Source organism: Nelumbo lutea, chromosome 1 (genome assembly GCF_056320005.1).
Source record: "Nelumbo lutea isolate HS-2025 chromosome 1, American lotus-T2T, whole genome shotgun sequence".
Taxonomy (NCBI): Eukaryota; Viridiplantae; Streptophyta; class Magnoliopsida; order Proteales; family Nelumbonaceae; genus Nelumbo; species Nelumbo lutea.
The window spans coordinates 1,896,572-1,921,809 of record NC_142684.1 but is presented as its reverse complement, the minus strand read 5'-3'; the positions used below and the strand labels follow the sequence as shown (position 1 = coordinate 1,921,809).

At 38.8% G+C, this 25,238-nt stretch overlaps 1 protein-coding gene across 4 annotated transcripts; it reads left to right on the top strand.

Moving 5' to 3' along the window:
• The first annotated feature begins 246 nt into the window (after nt 1-246).
• LOC148873180 (putative methyltransferase PMT19) lies at nt 247-25,238 on the top strand. Of its 4 annotated transcripts, none has more exons than XM_088964854.1 (7): nt 257-1,269; nt 3,041-3,104; nt 11,464-11,674; nt 11,759-12,053; nt 12,775-13,164; nt 13,956-14,033; nt 24,939-25,238. In XM_088964854.1, exons 1-7 carry the CDS (start codon nt 1,238-1,240, stop codon nt 25,138-25,140), a joined length of 1,272 nt encoding a protein of 423 aa, XP_088820980.1. In that variant the 5' UTR covers nt 257-1,237; the 3' UTR covers nt 25,141-25,238. The 4 variants fall into 4 exon arrangements, with proteins under 4 accessions (XP_088820979.1, XP_088820982.1, XP_088820980.1 ...); XM_088964855.1 differs by having other exon boundaries at nt 2,452-3,104; XM_088964853.1 differs by lacking the exon at nt 3,041-3,104 and having other exon boundaries at nt 247-1,269.

The window sequence follows — 25,238 nt, the reverse complement described above, 5'->3', positions numbered from 1 at the left end:
ATCTATTAACCATGGTGGCAGCGGTCAGGTCTCTTACTGAGAATCTATTAACCATCGGTTGGTCCAGTTTTTCAGATACGACGTCGCATACTATAAGGGTGTTTTCGTCTTTTTATCGGACAGAAGGGGGGCCTCAGGATTAGATGCTTAGAGTAGATGATATGGAACCCACTTCAGGAGCGATTCAGATGCCACGTGTAAGTATTGTTAGCAGCGACGAAAACAACAAGACAGAGAATTGCGACCGTTGAAGAGCGGAGAGACTTGCAGTCGTTCAGAAAAATCTCGCCAACTTCCCTGCCAAATCCCTGTCTTCAGCTGACTTTGTTTTGGCAAAACAAGACAGTGGAGAGAGAGAGAGGGTTTTTCATTTCCATTTCCATGGTTTTGTTGGTTGAGTGGCATGGTGCAGAAGGACTAGTTGAGGAGGAGAGGGGAGATCAGAATATTTTTCACTTCTATGCTTGAGAGAGAGAGAGAGAGAGAGAGAGAGAGAGAGAGGAGTAATAAGAAAGCTCTTTCACTCTAGAGCGGGAGGGAGATCGGAGAAGCCAGAAACCCACGATAGAAACCAGCAATCCAAAGATTGATACCCATCAAAAAATTCAAAAGAAAATGGCAAAATTGCCATTCACATCTTCCTCTTCGAATCCTCCGAGGAAAACCTTAGTTAGGGTTTTAATGATCACAATACTCTGTTCTGTTTCTTACATCATAGGTTCTTACAAAAACTCAGCCTCAATTATTCCAACCCATTTTGAAGGTTCTCACTGTCTGCAACTCAACCTCTCAGTTCTCAAAAGCCCTTCATTATCCCTAGATTTTGAACCCCATCACACAATGTCTCTCCCTTCGGACGCCTCAGAAGAACCCGAATTCTTTGAATTCTGCAGTGAGAACTTCACACATTACTGCCCATGTCAAGACGCAACAAGGGAAAGGCAGTTTAATATGGAAAAGATGTTTCACAGAGAGCGGCATTGTCCGGGGAAGGATGAGGTAATCCGGTGTTTGATTCCTAAACCAGTTGGATATAGGAAACCATTTCCATGGCCGAAGAGCAGAGAAGTTGCTTGGTTTAATAATGTACCGTTCAAGATGTTGACTCAGTACAAAAAAATGCAGAACTGGGTACGCTTGGAAGGTGATAAGTTAGTATTTCCAGGAGGTGGGACATCTTTCCCCATGGGCGTGAAGAATTATGTGGATCTGATTAAGAAGGTCGTCCCATTAGGGAATGTCAGGACAGTTCTTGATGTTGGTTGTGGGGTGAGTTAAGTTTAAAGGCAAATTTTTTCTTGGAACTTCTTGATGCCATTATTCTTCTGTTCTGTCTGTGGTCAAAATACAAGTGTTTGCTACAGTGATCTTTTTGTTAATATGATTTTTCTAATTGATCTGGAAATCTGGTTTTGATGCAATGCTGAGTTTCTCAGTTGTCTTGTTGCATCTGTTTCTTGTGTGTACTCTGCATTTGATTCATGTGTATACGTTTGCCTTATTTGGTTCTTAGTGTCAATGATGAATTCATGATCATTAACTTCATGGTCAAGTGAGTTGGATTTTGTCTGTGTTTTTTTTTTTTTTGTTGGTATTTTGATCTGCAGCTTTGAACTTAAATGGGGTTATTAAAAGGAGAAAATAATTTAACTAAGAAATGGAGTAAAGAAATTTCATGCTATAATGTTGTCGACCATTAGCTGGAGACCACTGGTTTGGATGGCTTGGGTAACTGATAATTTAACTGTTTTGACAAGGGTTTATCAATTATTGTTGGGTTTAGTGGGTATGCCTTGGCGGTGGCTGCAAATCATGTAATGGCCCTGCAGATGCTAATAATAAATCTTTCCAGAACATTAGGAGACCTTGACTGATGGTCTTATGAAATGACACGGAAAGGCAGAGGTGCATCATTGCTCACCTGATTCCCAACCAAAGGATATGGTGGGGCATTACCGCATTGGTCCATGGGGGTGTACTGTTTAGAGATGTAACAAAGGTTAAGGCTGGGCATATTGGCCTGTTCAAATTTGAATTTGAAGTCTTGGTTTTCTTTGAGAGGTTTTCCTTTATAACACTCTCACTTCAAAACTCTTTCTCTAAGAGGTTTTCCTCTCAAGCTTGGTCATCAAATGGACGGCGTCATTTGATAGAAGTTTGGTCATCAAATGGACCAAACTTGGTTGTTCTCTATTGCAGATTTGACAGAAGGTTTTCCTTTATAACCCAGACCATCAAAGCTTTTCCTTTATAACACTTGGCGTCATTACTTGGTTATTCTCTATTACAGATTTGACAGAAGGTTTTCCTTTATAACCCAGACCATCAACGGTTTTCCTTTATAACACTTGGCGTCATTACTTGGTTATTCTCTATTACAGATTTGACAGAAGTTTGGTCATCAAATGGGTGGCAGAAGACTTTGATTGGTTAGATACCTTTGTTTTTCAGGTTTGCATACATGGCCTCCAGGTGGTGTTTTTGGGTTTGCCTATGTACCTTCATGGCTTTGCTCTGTTTGTTCCGATTCTTCCATGCTTGACTGTTCAGTTGGTCATGGCAGTTCCACGATTGTTGGGCCTACACATGTAGTTGGCGGCATAAAGTTTGCAATCATGGGCATTATGTGGCATTATCTCGGGCTGTTTGAGTGCCTTTTGGTTCCTATCTTGGGTGCTATGTTTGGCATCATCTTGAAATCCTGTCTTGGGCGTTATCTTGGGCAGCTTGAGTGTCTTTTTCCTTGTGTATGCTAACAGTGGCACATCTGATCTCTACTCTTCTTGTCTATTTCCTTTATCTTCTATTGGTCAATTGTTCCTTTTTTTGTATATGCTTAGTATCATGATTGTATTTTGAGCAGTTGAGTTGAATGAAATTGCCTTGTGGCCTCAAAAAAAAAAAAAAAGTGAAGGCCTAGCCTTCAATGGGGGAGTGTATTTTCTGTTGGAACACTGATTTATTCATTATTGAAATAAATTCAAAGGGGTAGAAACCCAAAATAGTTTTTTACATAACTGCTTATTTGGCCATTTTGAAGGAGAGGTGATGGACATGGAGACAGTGGAGAGATGTGCCTTCAAATCTTGGCAGTCTCTGTAAAGGTAAAAGCAATAGTTGTCAAAATGTTATGGTTTGTGATGGTGATTCTCAAAGGTTTCAATTCAAATATTATGTTTGAATCCTTTTTGCAAAGATCTTACAATTATTGTGTAGAGATGTTGGGCTAGATGGGCCTTAACTTGCTCCTTTCTATTTGTTATCCTCTGTAGTTGTCTTTTCTTGCAATGGATCTCCTTTTTATTCATTTTATGTTTAATAAGTCAGCCTCCCTATTAAGGGCATCCATGTAATTATGCCATTAGTTAATTACATAATTAATCAAAGGGATTAAGTGGATTGGAGAGTGATACGATACTCTCTTCTCCTTCTTCCTCCACTTTCACTCTTCTCCTTGCTGTGATCTTTCTTCTTTCTTCTCTCTTTTATTTCTTGTGATAAGTCTTCAACCCTTTTGATGCATTCTCGTGATGAAGTTCTGAAAATTGTGAGACAATTTCATGAATTATTCTTATTCAATTTGATACTTGTATCGAAATATTCCGATTTGATAATGCTAGGGAATATTTTGGAAAGAGTCTCTCCACTTACTTTGGGGTTGTTCACGAGATTCTTGTGTGCACACTGCACAACAAAATGGAATGACAGAAAGAAAAAATCATCACATTATTGAATTTAGTCTCCTTTTTTTTTTGCTTCAAATGTTCATATGATTTATTTATTTATGTTTTTTTGGGGGGGATGCTATTGTTATAGCAACATATCTCTTTAATCTATGCCATCTAGAGTCTTTGGATTCAAGTCTCCTTTCAGTCTCCTCTTTCCTAACATCGATATGTTTTCCCTTCCTCTTCGTGTTTTTGGATGTATTTTCTATGTTCATATTCTTAGTTCTTAGAGACACAAATTTGAACTTAAGGCTTGGAAATGTGTTTTTCTTGGTTATGCCTTCACATAGAAGGGCTATTGTTGCTATTACCATGTTAGTGGCACCTGCTTTGTTTCTTTGATTCTCACCTTTGGAGAGTCTATTCCCTTCTATAGTCTTCCATGTAAGGGGGAGCACTCCTTCGAATTGTTTGACCTTCCTCTCCTTGCTCCTATCTTGGTGAATCAAATGAATCTTCTCCCATTTCTTCTGATCCTCCTATTGAGTCATCCTTTGTTCCTAGTTTATTTGTTCCTAACCCTCCTCCTCTTGCTAATCCTCCTATTTTATTACTCCTATTATCAATCACAAACGGTACCAAAGGCAAAGGCATAGGGATTAGCAAGTTGTTCCCATTGCTACAACTGCCATACGCTTTCAGTTCTTGAAGAGACAACATATTTTGTACCCCCTCCTTCAACTTCCCCACCCATCTTTCTAGACCTCTTGGACCTACCTATTGCTACAAGAAAAGGCAAAAGAATGTGTATGGCTCATTGTATCTCTAAGCACCTTTCTTATGGCTTCCTTCATTGTCTTATTACTGCATTCTAGCCTTTGTTTCTTCTCAACTTATTCCTAAATTCGTTTCAGAAGCATTAGCCAAACTAGAATGGAGGGATGCTATAAAAAACTGAAGTAGAAGCATTACATAAGAATCATACCTAGGATATTGTTGAGTTGCTTGAGGGGAAGAAATTAATTCGATGTAAGTGGGTCTATACTGTAAAGTACAATGCTGATTGTTCTATTTAGTGGTTTAAGGCTGCTTGGTGGCAAAGGGGTATATACAAAAGTATGGAGTGGAGTACTCTGATGAAATTCACACCACCGTGATCTCTTCCTGGGTTCACATGCGGTGGTTGAGGTGATATTTCGATCACTTTGTCTTTGACTTATGTTTTCATGATTAACAGTACTTCAGTCTTGCTACGTTCAAATAGTGGTGGTGGGCTGGCTTATCTCCTCTTCTTCCGCATGTTGGCGTTGTAGGATAGGACATTTGCCGCGGTCTCCTGTTCACTGCATAAGGTTCTTGTTCTTGTTGCTGCTATTGAAATCGGTTTTGTGATTCCCATCTATTGGATTCGAGCCACCTCATTGTCCTTGTTGTGCGTTTAGTGCATTCCCACAATTGGAGAAGCTTTGCAACTCCGGATTCTGTAGAACGGCCTTGTACCGTGGCTGCGTTCCCCGCACACACTACTCAGTAAAATCCTTCTCCAACATGTGCTCATGGTATACTACCTGAGTCACCTTTCTAAATCAAAGAACATAATCTGTCAACTCTTGTTAATACCTCCATTCTACATTCTACAGGGTCACCATCGTCATCCTACGTTCCATCGTGAACCACTGTCCAATTAATTTCTTGACTAACTCCATGAGTCAATACTGCATAGGGCTAGATTAATGAACCACGTTTAAGTGGGATAAGTAATGTACTTTGAGGTTCCTATCTAGAGCAAAGGGACCTAACATATCCTTGAACTTGCTGATATATTCTTGCGGGCTTCCTGATTGGCCATCATAGAGATACCACTGTTGGGGTGGATGGTAACCACTCGGATATTGTTTTTGGGTGATCTTGATACTGTGCAGTTTCTAGAATGTGGAATTCATGTGAGGTTTGCTTTGTCTTGCTTTGGCCATGCTTTACATGTACTCTTAGACGTCTTTTTTGCTAACGAGAAGCTGTGATGCGAGGTGAAGCTGCGATACAAAAAGAAGTGAGGTTGCAATATGATGCAATTAGTGTTTTTCATTGTGTGTTGGTAAGTTGTGAAACTGTTCACATTGCTATGTTGCCGTTCAATGCATTGCTAGTGATGTGCGATGGCTAATCGCAGTGTCCTATAGGTACTAGAGGCAAAGGCAACAGAACAGGTTGTTCCCCTGCCTTCAGTTGAGCTTCAGGCACTTGCAATTTTTGAAGAGAGGACAAGTCCTTTACTACCTACTCCAATACCTTCCTTCCCAAACCTTGACTTACCCATTGCTCTGAGAAAGGGTAAGAAGTGGAGATGTAAACTAACTACATTTCAAAACGCCTTTCAACTTGTCGTTATCATCATACTATTTATTTCTAGCCCCTATTTCCTCTCAAACCATCCCCAAGTTCGCTATAAAAGCCTTGTCCAAACTAGAACGGAGGGAGGCGATGAGAATAGAAATAGAAGCACTTTGCAAAAATAATACCTGGGACATTGTAGACTTGCCTATTGGGAAGGAACCAGTGGGATGTAAGTGGGTGTGTACCATCAAGTATCGTGTTGATGATATAATTGAGAGGTATAAGGCCTGGTTGGCCTCTATATTAGTTAGATGTTAGGAATGCTTTCTTGAATGGTGACTTAACTATAGAAGTTATATGTCACTTTCCCTAGGTATGTATGGTAAGGAGATGTGGGGCAAGGTATGCAAATTGAAGAAGTCCCTATATGATCTTAAGCAATTTCTTCAAGCATGGTTTGATAGATTCCAACTGCACTTGTTCAATTTGGCTACACCCAAAAACAACTTGACCATACCTTATTTGTTAAGAGGGGAGATTCTCGAGTCACCTTCCTTATTGTTTATGTTGATGATATCGTTGTTATTGGTTGTGATACAAAGGAAGTTTAGGCACTCAAGATTCAGAGTTTGAGATTAAGGATTTAGGGGAGTTAAGATATTTCTTGGAGATTGAAGTTGTCAGGTCCAAAGATGGCATCTTCATCTCCCAAAGGAAATATATGTTGGATCTTTTCGCTAAGATTGGGAAACTTGGTGCCAAACCTGCCTCTACTCCTATTGATGCAAACCATAAGCTTTCAACCAATGATGGTGAGCTCTTGGCAGACAAGGGAGTGTTCCAGAGACTTTTGGGGAAGTTGCTATTATCTTTGTATGACATAATTGGACATTTCATATGCTATCAGTGTGATTAGTTAGTTTATGCATGCCACTAGAGACGTACATATACTACAATAGAGAGGGTTTTGCGTTACTTAAAGGGAACTCCAGGAAAAGGCATCTCCCATGGGTTGGTAGTATAACCGATAGAAGAAACAGTTTGTGGTAGCTAGATCTTCAATTGAGGTAGAGTATAGGGTTATCTCCCATGGGTTTCAAAGTTGTTATGGCTGAGCGATATAGTCATGGGCACATACTTATAAAAAAAAGGTGTAGTCATGGACACACAAAGCAGAAAATAGTGCAGTGATTCACTTGCAAAGAAATGGGTGAGTTCACTAAACAAGAAAGAGGGGCTAGGTAGCAGTAGCTAGCCTGACTAAACAGTATTTAATCATTGTACTAATATTCTTTTGACATAATTAATAAAGATCACTGTTTCCAATAAAGAATCACTTTGTGTCTAGTCATCCTCCAGAGATCACCTAAATTTTTGGGCCCAAGAGGTGGCTTGAGAGACAGATTTGAAAAAAACCAATTAGCTCTACAGTTTTGTGAGTCAAAAAATTTGATCCATTTTCTCTTTTTTCTAACATTTTTTTATCAATTCTTTTTCTTCCACTTTTCTTCTCCATGGTTTACATAAAAAAGGTAAAAGAAAAATCTTATAACACCCATATTAAAAGGAGTTGCCAAATATATTTTGATCAAATGCCCTTTTGTCTAATCAAATCCATTAATTCCTTTTATATCCTTTTTCATGTCCATTGAGCCTTAAGATTTTTTGGTCTTCCCTTTATTTGAACCATACATATTAATGCCTTTTATGACTTTTGAACCTTGTATGTGCCTTACATGCATTGGATCTCTAGAGTATTTCTTAAAGCCTATAAGCTCTACTGGTTGTAACATTGCAGGTTCAAGTCCTATATACCCATTCGAACATCAAAATCAAGGTTAATTCATCAAAACATAACAAACATCCAAGTGAAATCTACCTAGATTCAAGTGAGGTGCATCCATAAAATGAGTTTCTCCTATGAGGCACGCCTTTTGAAATATTTCCATTAGCTACTTGAGAAATTTCCTTAAGAAGGATTTTTTTTTTTTATCAATAACAATTTCATTAATTCAACATAAGAATAATTACAAAGAGGAAGACAAACTTTCTTATCTTCCAATTACTTGAGCCCCCAAGAAAAGAAAAGAAAAAAAAAGAAACAATAAAATTACATCTGAGCCCAAAACATTGATTCCCTCTCCACCCCTTGTTTAGCTAATCCATTAGCAAAAGAATTAGCTGATCTTTTAACCCAACTAATCTTAACTTCCATCTCTCGCACCAGCCACTTAAATTTGCTCCTCACATTGCTGTAATTCCATAAGCCACTGTTGTCTTTATTCAGCCACCCTACCACCACCTCCGAGTTCCCTTCAATTATGAGTTTTTTGATATTCATCTCCCTAGCTTTTTGGACTCCTTCCATAACTGCATAGATCTCAGCTCTAAGGGAGTCGCCCACTCCAATTGGGCCTAAGAACAAGGTAGAAACAACCCCATTCTCATCCCTAAAAACACCCCACTCCCTTAGTGTCCAGGATTCCCCTACTACTCCCATCAAAGTTTAGTTTTAAGAATCCAGCAGGTTGGGGGGGGGTCCCAACCTGCTGGGCTTATATGGATTAGAGCCCTCAGTTCTTCAGCACCTCTCTCTACTTTTGAGAAAATCCTGGAATTTCTTTTTTCCCATAATGATCAACATACTGCAGCCCTCAGTCCTCTCCACATAGTCCTTTCCCTTTTCATACGCCACCTGAAAAAAGAAGGGGAGAATAGACTTTGCAAATCTGATGGAGGGTTCCACTACACCCAACGAGGGAGAAAGCCCACTCCCAAATTGACTTTGCAAATTGGCAAGACACCAGTAGGTGAAAACTAGTCTCCTCATCAGCTTTGCATAGAACACACCAGTGAGGTGACAAACAAATATTGGGTCTCTTCTTTTGGAGTAGATCACCAGTGTTGAATCTTTCCAGATAGGCTTCCTAGCAAAAACTACCAAACCTAGGAGGAATTGGTCTGCACCAAACCTCATTAACAAGGAAAGGGAGGGCTACAAGACTGGTGGACTGGCTTAAAACTTTGAAGAAAGAAGCACACGAGAATGAGCCAGTGGAGGTGGGGGTCCAAATTCTAGAGTCCACCTTAGTAGGGTGTGAGAAAATATTATCAAGAAGTTCAAGGAGACTCGAAATATTGTCAAGGTCTGAGTCCCTCACAGCCCTTCTTAAACCCAAATTCCACCCAAGCCCAGAACTGGAAGAGGAAGGGGTAATGAAAGAAGAAACATGCTCATTTTTAAAATCATATAGGGCATACAAAGAGGGAAACTGGTCCTTTAGGGGGGCATTCCCCACCCAAGTTTGTTCCTAAAATTTTATGGAGTTACCTAAATTCAAATCGTACCTGATAAGAGGGGAGAAGAGTGACAACAAATCATGAATGGCTTTCCAAGGTGAAGCACTTGTAGTCCTGGCTCGGATTCCAGCATTTCATCCATTTTGTTCCAACCCATGTATGCTTGCCACTATTCTAGCCCATAGTTTCTCCTGCTCCAATGGGAACCTCCACAACCACTTCCCTAGAAGGGCCATATTCCTTTTTCTAATGTTCCCAAGCCCCAAACCACTACAGTTTTTACTCCTAGTCACCATCTCCCAACTTACTCTATGGTCTGTCTTCTCCTCTCCCGACTCCCAAAGGAAATCTCTCATCATCTTTTCCAATCTACTAGAAACCTTTATTGGGATTTTGAAAACAGACAGGAAAGGTAATTCTTTTTCCAAGAGACAAGTCTCTTTTCAAATCTTTCCACCACTGGGTTCCAGAAGCTCTCACTTGGGGTTATCACCTAATGGAAACCCTAGATAATTCAGTGGCTAGCTTGAGACTTCTAGCACTTCTACACTCTCCCTAATCTCTCCCTCCTCCAATTTCACACCAACTACACAACTTTTTCCCCAAAGTTCACCTTCAAGTTTGAAATTTGTTCAAAGAGTTGTATCACCAATTTCAAGTTCTTGATGAATCTCACATTACCTCCTTCACAGAACAGAATTGTGTCATCAACAAACTGTAAGTGGGTGAGGGGGGTTTCCTCCCTTCCAACTCTCCAACCTCTAATGAGGCCCGTAGAGTCTGCTCTGTGAATCAATTTCCCTAAAACATCAGCAATTAGTGTTAACAAGAAGGGAGATAGGGGGCCTCCTTGTCTTATACCCCTAATGGCTGGAAAGAAATCTACAACAGTCCCATTCACTAGCACGGAATAATGACAATTCCAAACACACCCCATAATCCATTTGCACCATCTAGCCCCAAACCCAAATTTGGTCATAACTTTCTTAAAAAATTCCCAGTCCACCAAGTCATAAGCCTTTTCCAAATCCAACTTACAAACCACTCCATTCTTTCTGTCCTTCCTGAAATTCTCCACACTCGTTGGCAATTAGGATTTGATTAGTAATCTGTCTTCCACTCACAAAAGCTCCTTGATTTGGTGCAATGATATATGGTAGTACTTCCTTCAATCTCAAAGACAATACCTTTGCAATAATCTTGTACAGGCTATTTACCAAACTGATTGGCCTGAAATTCTTTGGATGGGATGCAGCTTTCTATTTTGGAACCAAAGCTAAAAAAGTGGAATTAGCACTTGGATTAACAACTCCTCTCCTATGAAACTCCTTAAACACCAACAAAAGGTCATCTTTCAAAATATCCCAACAGTCTTGATGAAAAGCCATTGTGAACCCATTTGGCCCTGGAGCTTTTGTTCTATCCATAGAAAACACAACTTCCTTAATCTCTTCCAAATCAAACATTCTTTCCAACATTCTCTTGCTATCCACCCCTACATCTGGCCAGTCCATTCCTTCTACCCACACCCCTATACTTACAGACCTTCTTAGAATGGATTTAAAGTGTTCTACAAATGCCCCATCTATCTCCTCTTGTTGTGTTAACTCAACTCCATCCGCTTCCAATTTGGAAATAAAATTTCTCCTTCTCCTTCCATTTGCCAAAGAATGAAAAAACCTGGTATTTCTATCTCCCTCTTGCAACCATTTACATCGAGATTTTTGCCTCCAGCTTATTTCCTTCTTATGTAGGCAGTCCTCTAGCTGTCTTCTCAAACCTCTTCTTTGTTCCTTGTCTGCCTCTCCAAATTCTCCCCTTTCTTCTTTAGAATCAAGGCTATCAAATTGGTCCATCAGAGCTCTCTTTCTTTCTTCTAACCTCCCAAACTCCAATTGATTCCACTCCTTGACCATTGCTTTAAAAAATTGTAGTTTTTTATGAAACCTCATCCCCTCCCATTCCACCATTGGATTACACTAGAATATAGGGTTTGCATATTTTACTTTTCAAATCTTTTCAATATGCTGTATGCATAAGCTTTTTTACTTGTGGATACAGTCTCAATCCCTGATTCATGATATCCCAACTTTGATTTCCCTAAATTTTTGTTTCCTTGAAGTTGATTGTTGGTGTCAGAATGTTACTCTTTCTCTGTCAGGTTGCAAGCTTTGGTGCTGCACTGATGGACTTTAACATCTTGACAATGTCAATAGCACCGAGAGATATCCATGAAGCTCAGGTACAGTTTGCACTGGAAAGAGGGTTACCAGCCATGATAGGTGTATTAAGCACCTATAGGCTGCCATTCCCAGCGAGGTCCTTTGATATGGTTCATTGTTCAAGATGCCTAGTACAATGGACTGGCTATGGTAAATATGAAACTCTTTGATTGAGAAAGGAATATATGCTAGAAACTCATATGCTGACAATTAATTCTTTTATTAAATAATTAGATGGGCAGTATCTGATGGAAATTGATCGGATCTTACGTCCTGGTGGTTATTGGGTATTGTCTGGACCACCTATCAATTGGAAGGTCAACTACAAGGGTTGGCGGAGGCAGCCTCAGGACTTGGAAGAAGAGCAGACTAGCTTGGAGGATCTTGCAAGGCGATTATGTTGGAAGAAGATTGCAGAACGGGGTCCAATTGCAGTATGGAGAAAACCTTCTAATCACGTTCACTGCACACAAAAGTTAAAGGCATGGAAGTCTCTACGTTTTTGTGGTAGTGATCCTGACGCTGGTTGGTGAGTCTTCACTTGTTTGCCTCTTTAACTTTTTTTTAGTCTACTCATTTTGAAATTCAGTAAATTTTCCTCCTGTCAGGCAATGAAGTGTGCTTTGTGACTTTTTGGTGCCTATTATACTTTTGACTTTATGGTGTCTCCATTGAACATGCTGAATATATGCAAGAGGTTCAGGTTATCCAATTTGGCACTTAATCAAAATCTATGGCCCTCTTGGATAACTCTTTAAGCCGCTTTAGTTTCCTTTTTTCACTGGGCAGTGGTTATTATTACCTGCTGTTTGATCCCCAGACCTTTGGGTGCAAACCCTTCAAAACTTCACTAACTAGCCAAATTGCATCTTCTACGATAAATCTCGTTTAGTCATGTTTTTTTTTTTCTTTTTTTCTTTTTATCATTTCTCCTTCCCTTTTGACTTAGTAAATGAATTGAATGTTTTAATGATAGGGTTTTTTTTTTTTAGGAGATATTCTTTAAGATTTTCTCCATTGGATGATTTGCTTTGACTGCTTTTTTTATTGTAAAAGAAAAAAAAACTATTAAAGAAGACTGATTACAACCACTTAACAGGTTTTAAGAAAACACCTCACAAAGAAGAAAACACTGTCTTTTAGATCTAACCATTCACTTCACTGGAATGGATCCACTTTTGATGGTCTGGGTTTTAAGTCTACAATGCCTTTTTATCATGTAAATCTTTTCCTCATAGAGGCTGAAACAGGTACAAGAAGATGGAGACATGCATTACTCCTCTCCCTAAGGTGAGAGATATCACAGATATATCTGGAGGTGCTCTGGAGAAATGGCCTAAACGGTTGACTGCAGCTCCACCAAGGATCAGAGATGGGACCATTGGAGGAACTACTGTTAGGAACTTTGATCAAGATAATCGGTTATGGAATCATCGAGTGTCCTACTATGGGATTATTCTTAAATCTCTCCCCATGGGTAAGTATAGAAACATAATGGACATGAATGCTGGCTTTGGGGGTTTTGCCTGTGCACTGTCCCAATATCCAGTTTGGGTTATGAACGTGGTTCCATTCGATGCAAAGAACAATACTCTTGGTGTCATCTATGACCATGGCCTCATTGGGACTTACATGAACTGGTATGCCTTCAAAGCTGTAACTACAGCAGTATCTGATTGAAAAATTGGATATTTGATTGTTAGCAAACTAAAATAGAAACATTGCTATGTCTATAATAAGGGCAAAGATTTTATAATCAGGCTAAGTAATGAACTGTGCTAAAACACTATACCTGTTTTTGCCACAGTGAAGATCTCTGTGATGAATCTGAACTGTGCACCAGATAGGTGATCCTCTGAATCAGCTGCGTCAAACTCCCAGTCCACTTCATCCATATACTTGACATTGTATTCTAGTTTTCCTTGGTGTCATAGTTATAAAATTTTAGTTTAAATAATAGCTTCAAAGAAGTGCTTGTTTTGGGAAGTGGCAGGGTTTGTCTTGAAATGTGCCCCATGAATAAAGGGCAGTAAGAGTAACATGGAGGGCCCTTTTGTGTCCCCCAAACACATTGACACATGGAAGTTTCTGTGTCATTTAGATTCCCTTGCTAAATGACACAATTAGCAGACCCATCCCCTTACCTTAAACCTATTTCTGCATTACAAAATTATTCAAAACTGGTCGTGGCAGTACATGATTGAGATCAATTTTTTATTTGAAATCAAGAAAATGCCGAACAGTTAGGTCTTTATCCAGTCCACCCCTCCCAAGACTCCAAATAACTGGGACCAACATTGTGTAATGGTATTTTTTATGAGATTTTTCCTGATAAATATTTCAAACTAAAAGTTTTAAAGAGAAACATGGGAACTTTAATATGACGTTGGGAAATGCATGAGATTGATAGCATGGTGCTTTTTCCTTGCAGGTGTGAGGCATTCTCAACATACCCCCGCACATATGACTTGATACATGCATCTGGGGTTCTCAGTATGTACATGGACAAGTAAGTTGTCTGGATCATTTCATTTTCTCAAGAAACCGATAGCACATATACAGGTTATCAAACCCAACTCATCCATACAAACAACTAAGTCTTCATTCAATCTTTGAATTATACTCCTGCTTGTTTTTTTTTTTTTTTGATCAATAATTGAATGAGGTTCATTAAATAAAAATCAAGAAATTACAAAGAGAGGAGGGGAGATAAACTTTCTTAGCCCTTCTGCCCACCCCTTTCTTGGCCAAAACACCATCCAAACAATTAGCATCTCTCTTAGTCCAATGCAGCTGAATTTCCATGCCTTGAGTTAGGAACCTGAATTTCCTTTTTTCATTCATGTAGTCCCACCAGCCTGTTTCCTCCTCCTTTTGAAGCCATCCAATAACGAGTTTTGTGTCCCCTTCAATTATTAGCTTGGGAATATTTAATTCTTTGGCCTTCTGAACTCCTTCCATTACAGCATAGATTTCAGCTCTCAATGAATCACCCACTCCAATAGGGCCTGAGGAAAGAGCCCTAATGAAACCATCATCATCTTTGAAAACACCTCCAATACCTGAAGGTCCTGGATTACCCTCACTACTACCGTCAAAATTCAGCTTGAAAAATAAAACACTTCCATTAGATGACTTTGCCCATTGTTTAATGAAATTGATTGGAATTCCTGTCTATTTTCATCTATATCTGTACTACTATAAAAAGTAAAAATGGCCTGACATTGTATCTGGAATTTTAATTTGACATAAAATGCCCTCCTATCTTCCTGTTAACTACACATTAAAAAGGGTAAAAATGTTTTTTCAAAATCTATATTTAATACATTGTGTTAAAAGACATTAAAAGACGAACACTTCCCTATGCATTAATAAGTTGCTACCCATTAATGCAATTGAAGTGAAATTTATACTATTATTAAAAGTGAGAATGAGAGTGAAACTTTTGCTTGCCTAAAATACCACAACCTTTTGAATTTGGTCCCTCTTTAATTGTAAGGACAGAAATGTAATTTGAATAACCACTTTCTCCTCATTCAAATCCCTCTCATTAAACCTTATAATTTAAGGTATTAATTCTGATTATTATTCATTTGACTCCTACTCTTGATCAGAATACTCCTATTTTTGAATTTGGTCCCTCTCTAATTGTGAGGGCACAAAATGTATTTTGAACTATTACATTTCTCCTCGTTCAATTTCCTCTCATTAAGTCTTACATGTAGGGTATTAACTCCCGTTCTCTCATTGAATCCTATACTTAAACTGTTTTTCCACCAATAAATTCTATCAATTAGATCTATATCCAATACTTTTAACGATATAAAATACATCATTTTTAAAATTGACTAGAAAATGGAGTCGTTCTTCCATCCTTGTGGCAAGTAAGCAATTTAACCATTAAGGTAAAATGGGTCATCCGTGATGTCATAGATGTGATTCAGTCCTGTAAAATCAAAATAGAAACCTGGAAAAACTAAACAGAAATAGAGAAGAGAGGAGAAACAGTGGAAGAGGAAGAAGAAAAGAAGAAAAGAATGAAGAAGGGAGAAGAAGAAGAGAGTTCAATTAGATATCTCTATTCTCCTAATCTGTTTTATTAAAACTAATAATTATGGATCAATTACAATCTTGCCCTTAATGGGGCGGCCAGCTTTTAAATATTAATTAAAAAGAACAAAAGAATGCTAACAGGCCCATGTGGACAAGGCCCATTAACACTAACATAACATATAAGAGAAAATGGAAATAAATACAAAAAATAAAAATATAGAAAAACTGGGCACATTCTAATTGGTTCCCTGGAAACATAAGGGTCTGTTTAGTTCTTAATGATGTTGGAATGAAATCTAAGGGTCCATTAATAATAATTATGTACAAATAAAATATTAATATAATATAATTAAAGTTACAATAAAATACTAGCATATTAATTATTAAATATTAATAAATTAAGTTTAAAACAACAAAACAAAAACAATAGAACATTAATAAACTAGTAAGAAACTAATAATAGAACATAATAAAATAATAAGTTATTAATAAAATAATAATAACAAAGTACTAATAAAATAATATTTATATATTCATAAAATATTAATAAAATAATAAATAGGCTGATATAAAATTGAAAAAAATTTAGTCGATTTTGATTTCAACTCCAATTGAACCAAACAACAATGATCGAAATCTGATTCTGATTCCTATATGAACTAAATAGGCATTGGGAATAGGCGATTCCAATTTCGATTCTAGGGGATTCCGATTTTGATTCCAATTCCAGTCCTGATTGCGAACCGAATGGACCCTAAATTTAAAGTTAATCTATGGTGGTGGGTCAACAATTCAACATTTTGAGTCAAACGTGTCAACCCTTGAGGGAAGTTGGAGTGACTTTCAAATGGGCAAGGAGATCAGCAAATTTTGTGGCAGGTAGCTTGGCAAAACAGGGGACCTTTAGGGAAAACTGTTTTTGGGCTGTACCCCTTTGGGGGGTGAGGTCTTTATATACCGGAGTCCTCACGGGTTAGGTGGGTGAAAAGCCTCCAAATGGTAAGACTCGTCACATCCCGTCAGAACCGGGGTACAGTGGTGAACTCCTCGAGGTCGTCAGGCTGGCATTTGTATCAGGCGGCCAAGTCGGCGCCTGGGCCAGGTTGTCAAGGCGGCGCCTGCGTCAGTCGGCGGGTCAGTGTCTGGGCCAGGTTGTCAGGTCGGCGCCTGTGTCAGTTGGCGGGTCAGTGTCTAGGCCAGGTCGTCAGGTCAGCGCCCGTGTTAGTCGGCGGGTTGGTGTCTAGGCTAGGTCGTCAGGCAGGAGATCTTCCTACGATACGTCAAACTACTCCTGTACCGAGCTACCCTACCAGTGGCAAGCTGCTTAGTGGCAAGCTGCCTATGCAATGCCGAGTTGTCTAAGTTGCCAGGCTATGAGGGTGAGCTGCCTGTGGTGAGCTGTTGTGGCGAGCTGCCTATGGCGAGCTGCCTGTGGCAAGCTGCTTATGGCGAACTGCCTATGGGGAGCTGCCCGTGGCGAGCTGCCTATGGCGAGCTGCCTGTGGCAAGCTGCTTATGGCGAGCTACCTATGGCGAGCTGCCTGTGGCAAGCTGCTTATGGTGAGTTGCCTATGGCGAGCTGCCCATAGTCGTTTTTATTAATTATCAAAAAATAATAAGTTGTTTTTATTGATGTTGGAAATAAAATATAAAATTTAAAGCTGACCCAAAATGAAATTATTTCCCTCGTGGCGGATCAATAGTTCAACCTTTTGGGTTATATGTGTCAACCCTTGATCTCATAATTAAATAACAAATATTTAAAAAATCATAGAAATACAAAAATATGAAAAATATAAAAATTCTATTGAAAACATTTGGACACATCTCTAATATTTTATATTGATCATATGAAAAATTAAACACGATAAACAAAATTGTTTTTAACTTTTTATTGATGATGGAAATAAAATACAAAATTTAAAACTAACCCAACAATGATATTATTTTCCCATTTAGTGGTAGATCAACAATTCAACCTTTCAGGTTAAATGTGCCAACCTGTGATGTCATAATTAAATATAAAAAATATAAAAACACAAAAGCACAAATATATAAATTATGTAGAAAACCATTGTTCATATCTCTAATATTTTATATTAATTAAAAATATTAAAGAAAAATATGAGTGACAAAGAATAATTGTTTTGTCTTTTAATAAACTTTTCATTTCTTTCTCAAAAAAAAAATATAATTGTTTTTATTGATGATGGAAATATGGCTCAATTTAGAAAGAGTACAAATACAAATATTTACTGTACAAAGCTTTTTATTTTGTATTTCTAAACCTGTATTTGTACTGTACATATTTGTATCTGTACTCTTTCCAAACTGAGCCTAAACTACAAATTTAGAACCAACCCAAAAATGGAGTTGTTTTTGTGTTTGGTGGTGAGTCAACTATTCAACTTTTCAGGTCAAATGTGTCAACTCTTGATGTCATAACTAAATAATAAAAATTAAAAAAGATGAAAACACAAAAAGTATTAAAAATACAAAAAATGGTAGAAAAATTTGGGCACATCTTGAATATTGTATATTTATCATATTAAACAAAAATATGTTTGACAAATAAGAATAATTTTTATAAACATAGAAATATAAAATAATTGTTGAAATTTTTGGAAACAATTTATTTACTATCATCATCATCAAAAATTGCCACGTGCAAAGCACGCACACACTTACTAGTTGGATTAAAGGTAGAACAATTGTTGCAATTGATCAGAGGAATGCACATTATGGATATAAATATCTAATATAATTGTGTTAATTTGGAAAACTGAAAAATGGGCTACATTGCATTCACGGTTAACATGATCAATATCACAAAGTGTACAGGAAAGACAATTTTAAGATATGTATCAGGATATGCCTAGGAAACGACATGGATATGGTGGAACAGTTAGGATATAAATCCAAGAAATGCATCAATAACACCAAGTCTAAGTCTCAAATGATCAGAAATAAAGTATAAACACATGACAAACACATGCTTTTAATGTTTATATTAAATTTGAAAATGGTAAAATCTCGGGATGGCAAGCGCTGGAATGCTGGTTCAAGTCTGAGAACGGCTACTTTGTGCAAAAAAATGCCAAAGATCCAAAGGTTAGGACTGTATCCAATCTATCCCATGACCCCATATATCTGGGGCCAACACTAGGTAATGGCCTTTTTTGTATACCTTAAGGAAACCAAAAATAATTCTCATTAATTCTTAAAATACTAATTTTACTAATCGATTATTTGTTTTCTTTCTATTTTAATTTTCTGGTAATGGTAATAACCAGAGAAAGTTCATAAAAGGTGGCTTAAACTTCTAAAGCTTTAAAACCAATGTTATCTTAATGTGATTTTTAGCATGGTATAGTGGCAAAAGACTCTTGTCTGTCACCTAGGTGACCAGGGTTCAATTCTTGGCAATGATAATAATTCTTGAGTCTGACTATGATACTGGAAAGGCATTATACCTACAAGGCCGATAACCAACCAATAAGAGTTAATAAGTTGAATGGGTTTTAAATACATAATTAATAAGAGTTAATGTGTTTTAAATGCAGGGGGTGGGAAATGTATTAGCCTTTACACCCATGCCATGTTCAGTTCCCTTAAAAATTGATATAATACGCCCTTTGTCAGCCATATCATATTGATACTTTGAACCATGATTGCATTTTTCTTGATAGCTCATAGCTGATTATGTTAATTGTCAAACTCAGATACATAGAAGGTTTTTTTTTTTTTGATGAATGACTGTAAATTTTATTAAATAGAAACAGAAAAGGTACAAACACCCTAAGAAGAGGCACGAGGTGTTGCCTCGCCTCAAGGATGGATCAATCCCAACTCTTTTTCCAGATTACAATTACAAAGTAGCCCAAAACAAAGAATCCCTTGAAGCCCCTTGTTTAGCTAGAGAGTTTGCCATAGTATTGGCTGATCTTCTCGTAAGCCATTTGACTTTTTTGATGACATCCCTATAGCCCCAAACAATAGTTTCCGGGCCCGACAGCCATCCCACTATCACCTTGGAGTCTCCCTCAACTATCAAGTTAGTCACGCCAAGGCCAAGTTGGTTGACAATCTGTAGTCCTTGTCCCACAGCTAGTAGTAGTTCAGCCCTTGTTAAATCTCTAAAGCCCACTAGTCCTGAGAATAAGGAGAGAATGTTACTATCCTTGTTCCTCAAGATCCCTCCTATACCTGAAGGTCCTGGATTGCCTTGACTGCTCCCATCAAAGTTCAACTTTACAACCCCTTCCGAAGGTGGAACCCACCTTACTCGAGGTTTATTTTCCTTGGGTGAAGTGGAGGCCACTGGTGCCCAACTCCTTTGAAGGTCATCACTAGAGTAATCCACAAAGAGATCAGTAGTTTTTAACCAAAGGATTGCCTTTGTCAGTATATACTCCTTTATTTCAGCAATGCTTCTCTCCTCCTGGAAAATTCTAGCATTTCTTTCCTCCCAAATTGTCCATAAGAGAGCTGCCCTAATACATTTCCACATTAACTTCCCTCTCTTGGTTGGCCATCCAAAAGTAGACGGGTCGATGAGCAGATTTACTTCAGATGGCAAGTTCCACCTGCACCCAAATAGCATAAAAACCCAAATCCATATCTCTTCAGTAAAGGAGCAAGGGATCAATAGGTGAAAACAGTCCTCATTCTGCACTTTACATAAGATGCACCAGTTGGGGGACAAGCAAAAATAAGGTCTCTTCTTCTGTAGGTTATCCACAGTTTTAATTTTACCATAATAAACTTCCCAACAAAACCCAACAATTTTAGGTGGAATAGGCCTTGACCAGACTTCTTTAACTGGTAACACCAAAGGGGAAGGAGTAGAACAAAGAGACTTAAAGAAGGAAGAACAAGAGAATGAGCCACTTGAATACAAAGACCAAATTCTTATATCTGGTTTAATAGGGTCCAAACAAACAGAAAAGAGGAATTTTGGTTTAAGAGGGTTCAAACCTCTATGGAACCCAAAATCCCAATTAAGGGACAACAGGAGAATGGGGGAAGAAAGAAACCTAGAGACAATCTCCTTTTTATAGAGGGAAATAGAAAAGAGGGAGGGGTAGAGGTCTTTTAGGGGTTTGGCTACCCACCCAGACATCTTCCCAAAAAGCATGTAATTATCATTGCAAACATCATAACATACAAACTTGAGGAATTTTGGGAGGATGTTGAAAATTGCCTTCCAAGGTGTTGTTGAGTGAGGTCCGTCGAGATATCCCATCATCCCAACTAGATTCAGAACAGCCATGGATACTAGCCACCACCTCGTGCCATAGTCTCTCTTTCCAAAGGTCACCTCCATAACCACTTACTCGAAAGAGCTTCATTCCTATTAATTAGGTTCCCTAACCCTAAGCCCCTACGTTCCTTACTTTGACTCACCACCTCCCACCTAATCAATGATCATTTTTTACTTCGCCTAGCTCCAACAAGAAGTCCCTCATTATCTTTTCTATCTTCTTGGCTTCCCTAGCAGGTATCCTAAAAATAGACAGAAAGTAGATGGGTAGGTTGGCAAGTGTGGCCCTAATCAAATTACTCTACCCCCTAGATAGATATAGTTCTTTTTCCATGCCGCCAGCCTTTTTTCAAACTTTTCCACCACTGGACTCCAAAACCTAGTTTCCTTTGGATTTGCACCTAGGGGGAGTCCTAAATAGGTCAAAGGCCAAGCAGAAACAAGACGCTCTAAACAGGCAGCAATAGACTCTAACTCCTTTCCCTCCACATTTAGCTCCACCACACAACTCTTCTTGAAATTAATTTTCAAGTTTGAGGCATTCTCAAAGAGAATTATTAGATTTCTCAGATTTTTTACCCTCCACAAATCACATCCCTCACAAAAAATTATGATATCATCTACAAACTGAAGGTGGGTTACCGGGACTTGATTTCTCCCTAATCTCCAACCTCTTATTAGTCCAGCCTTGTCTGCTTCTAACAAAAGTCTGCTAAACGCATCAGCAATCAATGTGAAAAGGAAAGGGGACAACGGGTCACCTTGTCTCAAACCCCTACAAGCTGGGAAGAAGTCCTTTATAACCTCATTTACTAGAACTGAGTAGTGGCAAATTTAAGACAACCACCTATCCACTTACACCATCTATCCCCAAATCTACACTTCCTAAGAACCTCTAGCAAAAACTTCCAATCCACTAAATCATAGGCCTTTTCGAGATCTAATTTGCAAACAAATCCTTGCCTACCTCATCTTCTCATCTCTTCCACACTTTCATTTGCTATTAGAATCTGATCAACTATTTGTCTACCATGAACAAAGGCACCCTGAGCTTGACTAGTGAGGGGGGTAAGTGCCTTTTTAATCCTCAAAGATAAGACCTTAGCCATGATTTTATAGATGCTTGTTGCCAAACTGATTGGTTTAAAATCTTTAGGATGTTTGGCTTCTTGATTCAATGGGACCAGGTTTAAGAAAGTAGCATTAAGTCCACGACTAATGACTAATTGTTCCTTAAATTCTTTGAAAACCTCCAACAAATCTCCTTTAATTATATTCCAGCTATCTTGAAAGAATGCTATAGTGAAGCCATCTGGCCCCGGTGCCTTCGATCTATCCATTGAAAAAACTGCTTGCCGGATTTCCTCCTCAAAAAATAACTCTCCAACCAAGATTTTATTTCTTCAGAAAGTGTAGGCCATTCCAGTCCAACCAACTCCACTCAGCTAGCTAGAGGTTTCCTTAAAATAGATTTGAAGTGGGCTACGAAACAATTGGTTATTTCCTCTTGAGGGTCCAATTCCACTCCATCCACTTCAAGTTTAGTCACCAAGTTTTTCCTTCTTCCATTGGATAACTCATGAAAAAATTTGGTATACCCGTCACCTTCCTTTTCCATTTGTGCCTTGATTTCTTCATCCAAGAGATCTCTTCTCACAGTAGGACCTCCTCTAACTCCTTTTTCAACCACCATCTTAATTCTCTTTCGTGAGTAGTCATGGTTCTTTGAGATTCCTTCTCGTCCAAATCCTCTATCTGAGTCATCAAATTGGATTTCAGTTCCTCTAGTCTCCCAAAATGGTCTCTATTCTAATCTCGTAAATTCACCCTCAATCTTTTCAACTTCTTGTGAAATCCCACCCCTTTCCACTTCACCCCCCTCATCTCTTGACTCCACCACTCTTCAACCTTTTTTACAAAATCTAGGTGTCAGCCACATGTTTTCAAATCTGAAGGGTCTAGGTCCTCTCCTAAAAGGTTCTTGTCCTAGCTCAATGGGGCAATGGTCAGAGGTAACTCTAGGTAGAGCTTTGGATAGCAATTCTCTCTGATGATTTTCCCAACTCTCACTAAATAGGAGTCTATCCAGCTTCGAGCAATTTGGGCTTTCTTGGAAGTTGGACTAGGTAAAATGGGTTTGTGCAAGAGGAAGCTCCTTGAGCTCACTACAATTAATGAAGTCATTGAATTTTCTCATACTAGTTGTAATGAGTTGTTGGGGGTTATTTGTCTCATTAGTAAAGCGGACTACATTGAAGTTACAACCCAAACACCAAGGACCCTCCCACAACCCTTGGATTCCATATAATTTTTCCCAAAATTCATTCCTCTCCCTGTAGTTGTTTGGGCCATACACATTGGTCGACACCCATACAAAGCTATCATCCACCGATCTGAACTTTATAGACACTGAAAAGATTCCTATTAACTCCACATCTGCCTCTACAACATCCTTTCTCCACAATGTGACAATACCCCTTGAGGCCCCCCAAGAGGGTGCAGAGACCCATCTTACTCCTCTTGACTTCCAAACACTTTTGGCCCATCTTCTATAGAAATCAGCTAATTTGGTCTCCTGTAGCATCACAATATCAGGCCTATTCCTTCCGAGAAGATCCTTAACTAATCTCCTTTTCCTTGCACCCCCTAAGCCCCTCACCTTCCAACTGATGATTTTCATGGAAACAGAATTTGATAACCCATCTAAGGTTCCAGGTTCCTACCTAGGAGCCTTTCTGCTTTCCCCTCTGCCACTAAACTCAATGTCTCCTTCTATATCTGAAAGCAGCCTCTCGACCTCAGTTCTTTTACTTTTTTTTTCCTGGTTATTTCCCCCTCCCAAACTGCTTGGACAGTTTTTTAGGTTCTTATTCTCTTATGGGTTTTTCTCCACATATTCCTTCGTGTGCTTATACTCCTCAAGTAGGGTGCAGATTTGCCCCCAAATCCTCTCTAATTCCTCTTCCTGCAGCTTCTTCAAGAGCAGCTCTCCCCCCTCATTTTCACAGCCTTTGTCCACACTCTCCCCACCCATCTCCTCTCTCCGCTTGTACTCCTCTAAAAGGGCACATATTAGGTTCCAGATTCTCTCTGACTTCTGTTTTTTTCTCAAATAAAGTTCTCTCCTTTTCACCACAATCATTATCAACTCTCACACCTTCCCCTCCATTAGCTGTTCTTTCCTGTTGAGAAGCTAAGATACCTGTTCCAAGCACATAATCCACATCAGTACCATTAACCTAAAGGACAGACATACCTGGACCAGTAGGGAGAGGAAACACAGGGTCTGAAGTCCCAGAAAAGGAAACAGGGTCTGCAGCCAACCCTTGTGTCTGAGGTAAATGTGGGAGTGTATTAGATTCTATTAGTACTGTGTTAACTGTCGCATCCAAATCCACCTTAGAAGTTTGTCCCCCAACCACTGAATCTCCGTTCTGTGAGAAGAGAGAGTCCTGTCCCTTCGATTCGAAAAAGAGAGTGTGCTGTTCTGTTGGAATGGGAATAGACTCGGGGGTAGGTGTACCTTGTTTCTCCTTTGTAAATTCTGCTAGTTTCACCACCACTTTTGGTGATCTTAGAGTCTTCGAACAATCCTCCTGGACATCTTCTAATGGGCCCAAAGCACCATCTTCTAAGAAGAGCAACTCTGTATCGAAACTTTCACCCTCTGAGAGACACCTTGACTGCCGCAGATACATAGAAGTTGTCCTTTAGAACTAGAAGCTGAGAACAAATAAAGCTCAGTTCAGAGAGCCAAGAGAGATCACATTGAATATCTTGCTTGGCTACGAGATGAGATGCTTTTATTTGCCACTACAAGCAATGTATTGTACTGAAACATGTAATAATTAACTATTAATTTCCTGCAATTGGATATGATTGATCTTACAGGCCATGGTGGATTAGTTGCTTCCCACCAATAGTATTGAGGTTACTTATATAACAAGTCTCCTTCCAATATTATCGAGCTTAAATATACAATACAAATGCAGCAAATGCTTCCTTGATTTCATTATCACCAAAGACCATGAAAAATTGCACACCACATATTATCATGGAAGATCTACTTTGACAAATTCTCTCTGGTTCGGTTTGCAGGTGTGACATCCTTGACATTCTTTTTGAGATGCATCGTATTCTTCGCCCTGAAGGGGCTATTATTATAAGAGACCATGTTGATGTCATTGTGAAAGCCAAGAGCTTCATTGATCGGATGAGATGGAACAGCAAGATTGCTCATAGTGAGAAGGGGCCTTTCGATCCAGATAAGGTCCTCATTGTTGACGGTTCAGAACAATAAAAATTTGCTATCCATGCCACAAACAAAGAATTACTTGTTAGTCAACTGTTGTAAATAATAGCGAGTTCACAAAATTGAATGAAGAAAACTTTTTTTTT

Excerpts from the sequence above, each read along its gene's own strand:
- LOC148873180 (XM_088964853.1), top strand. The coding sequence starts at position 616 with ATGGCAAAATTGCCATTCACATCTTCCTCTTCGAATCCTCCGAGGAAA. Across the intron at positions 1,270-11,463 it reads TTCTTGATGTTGGTTGTGGG|GTTGCAAGCTTTGGTGCTGC; the intron begins GTGAGTTAAGTT and ends TTTCTCTGTCAG. Across the intron at positions 11,675-11,758 it reads AGTACAATGGACTGGCTATG|ATGGGCAGTATCTGATGGAA; the intron begins GTAAATATGAAA and ends TTAAATAATTAG.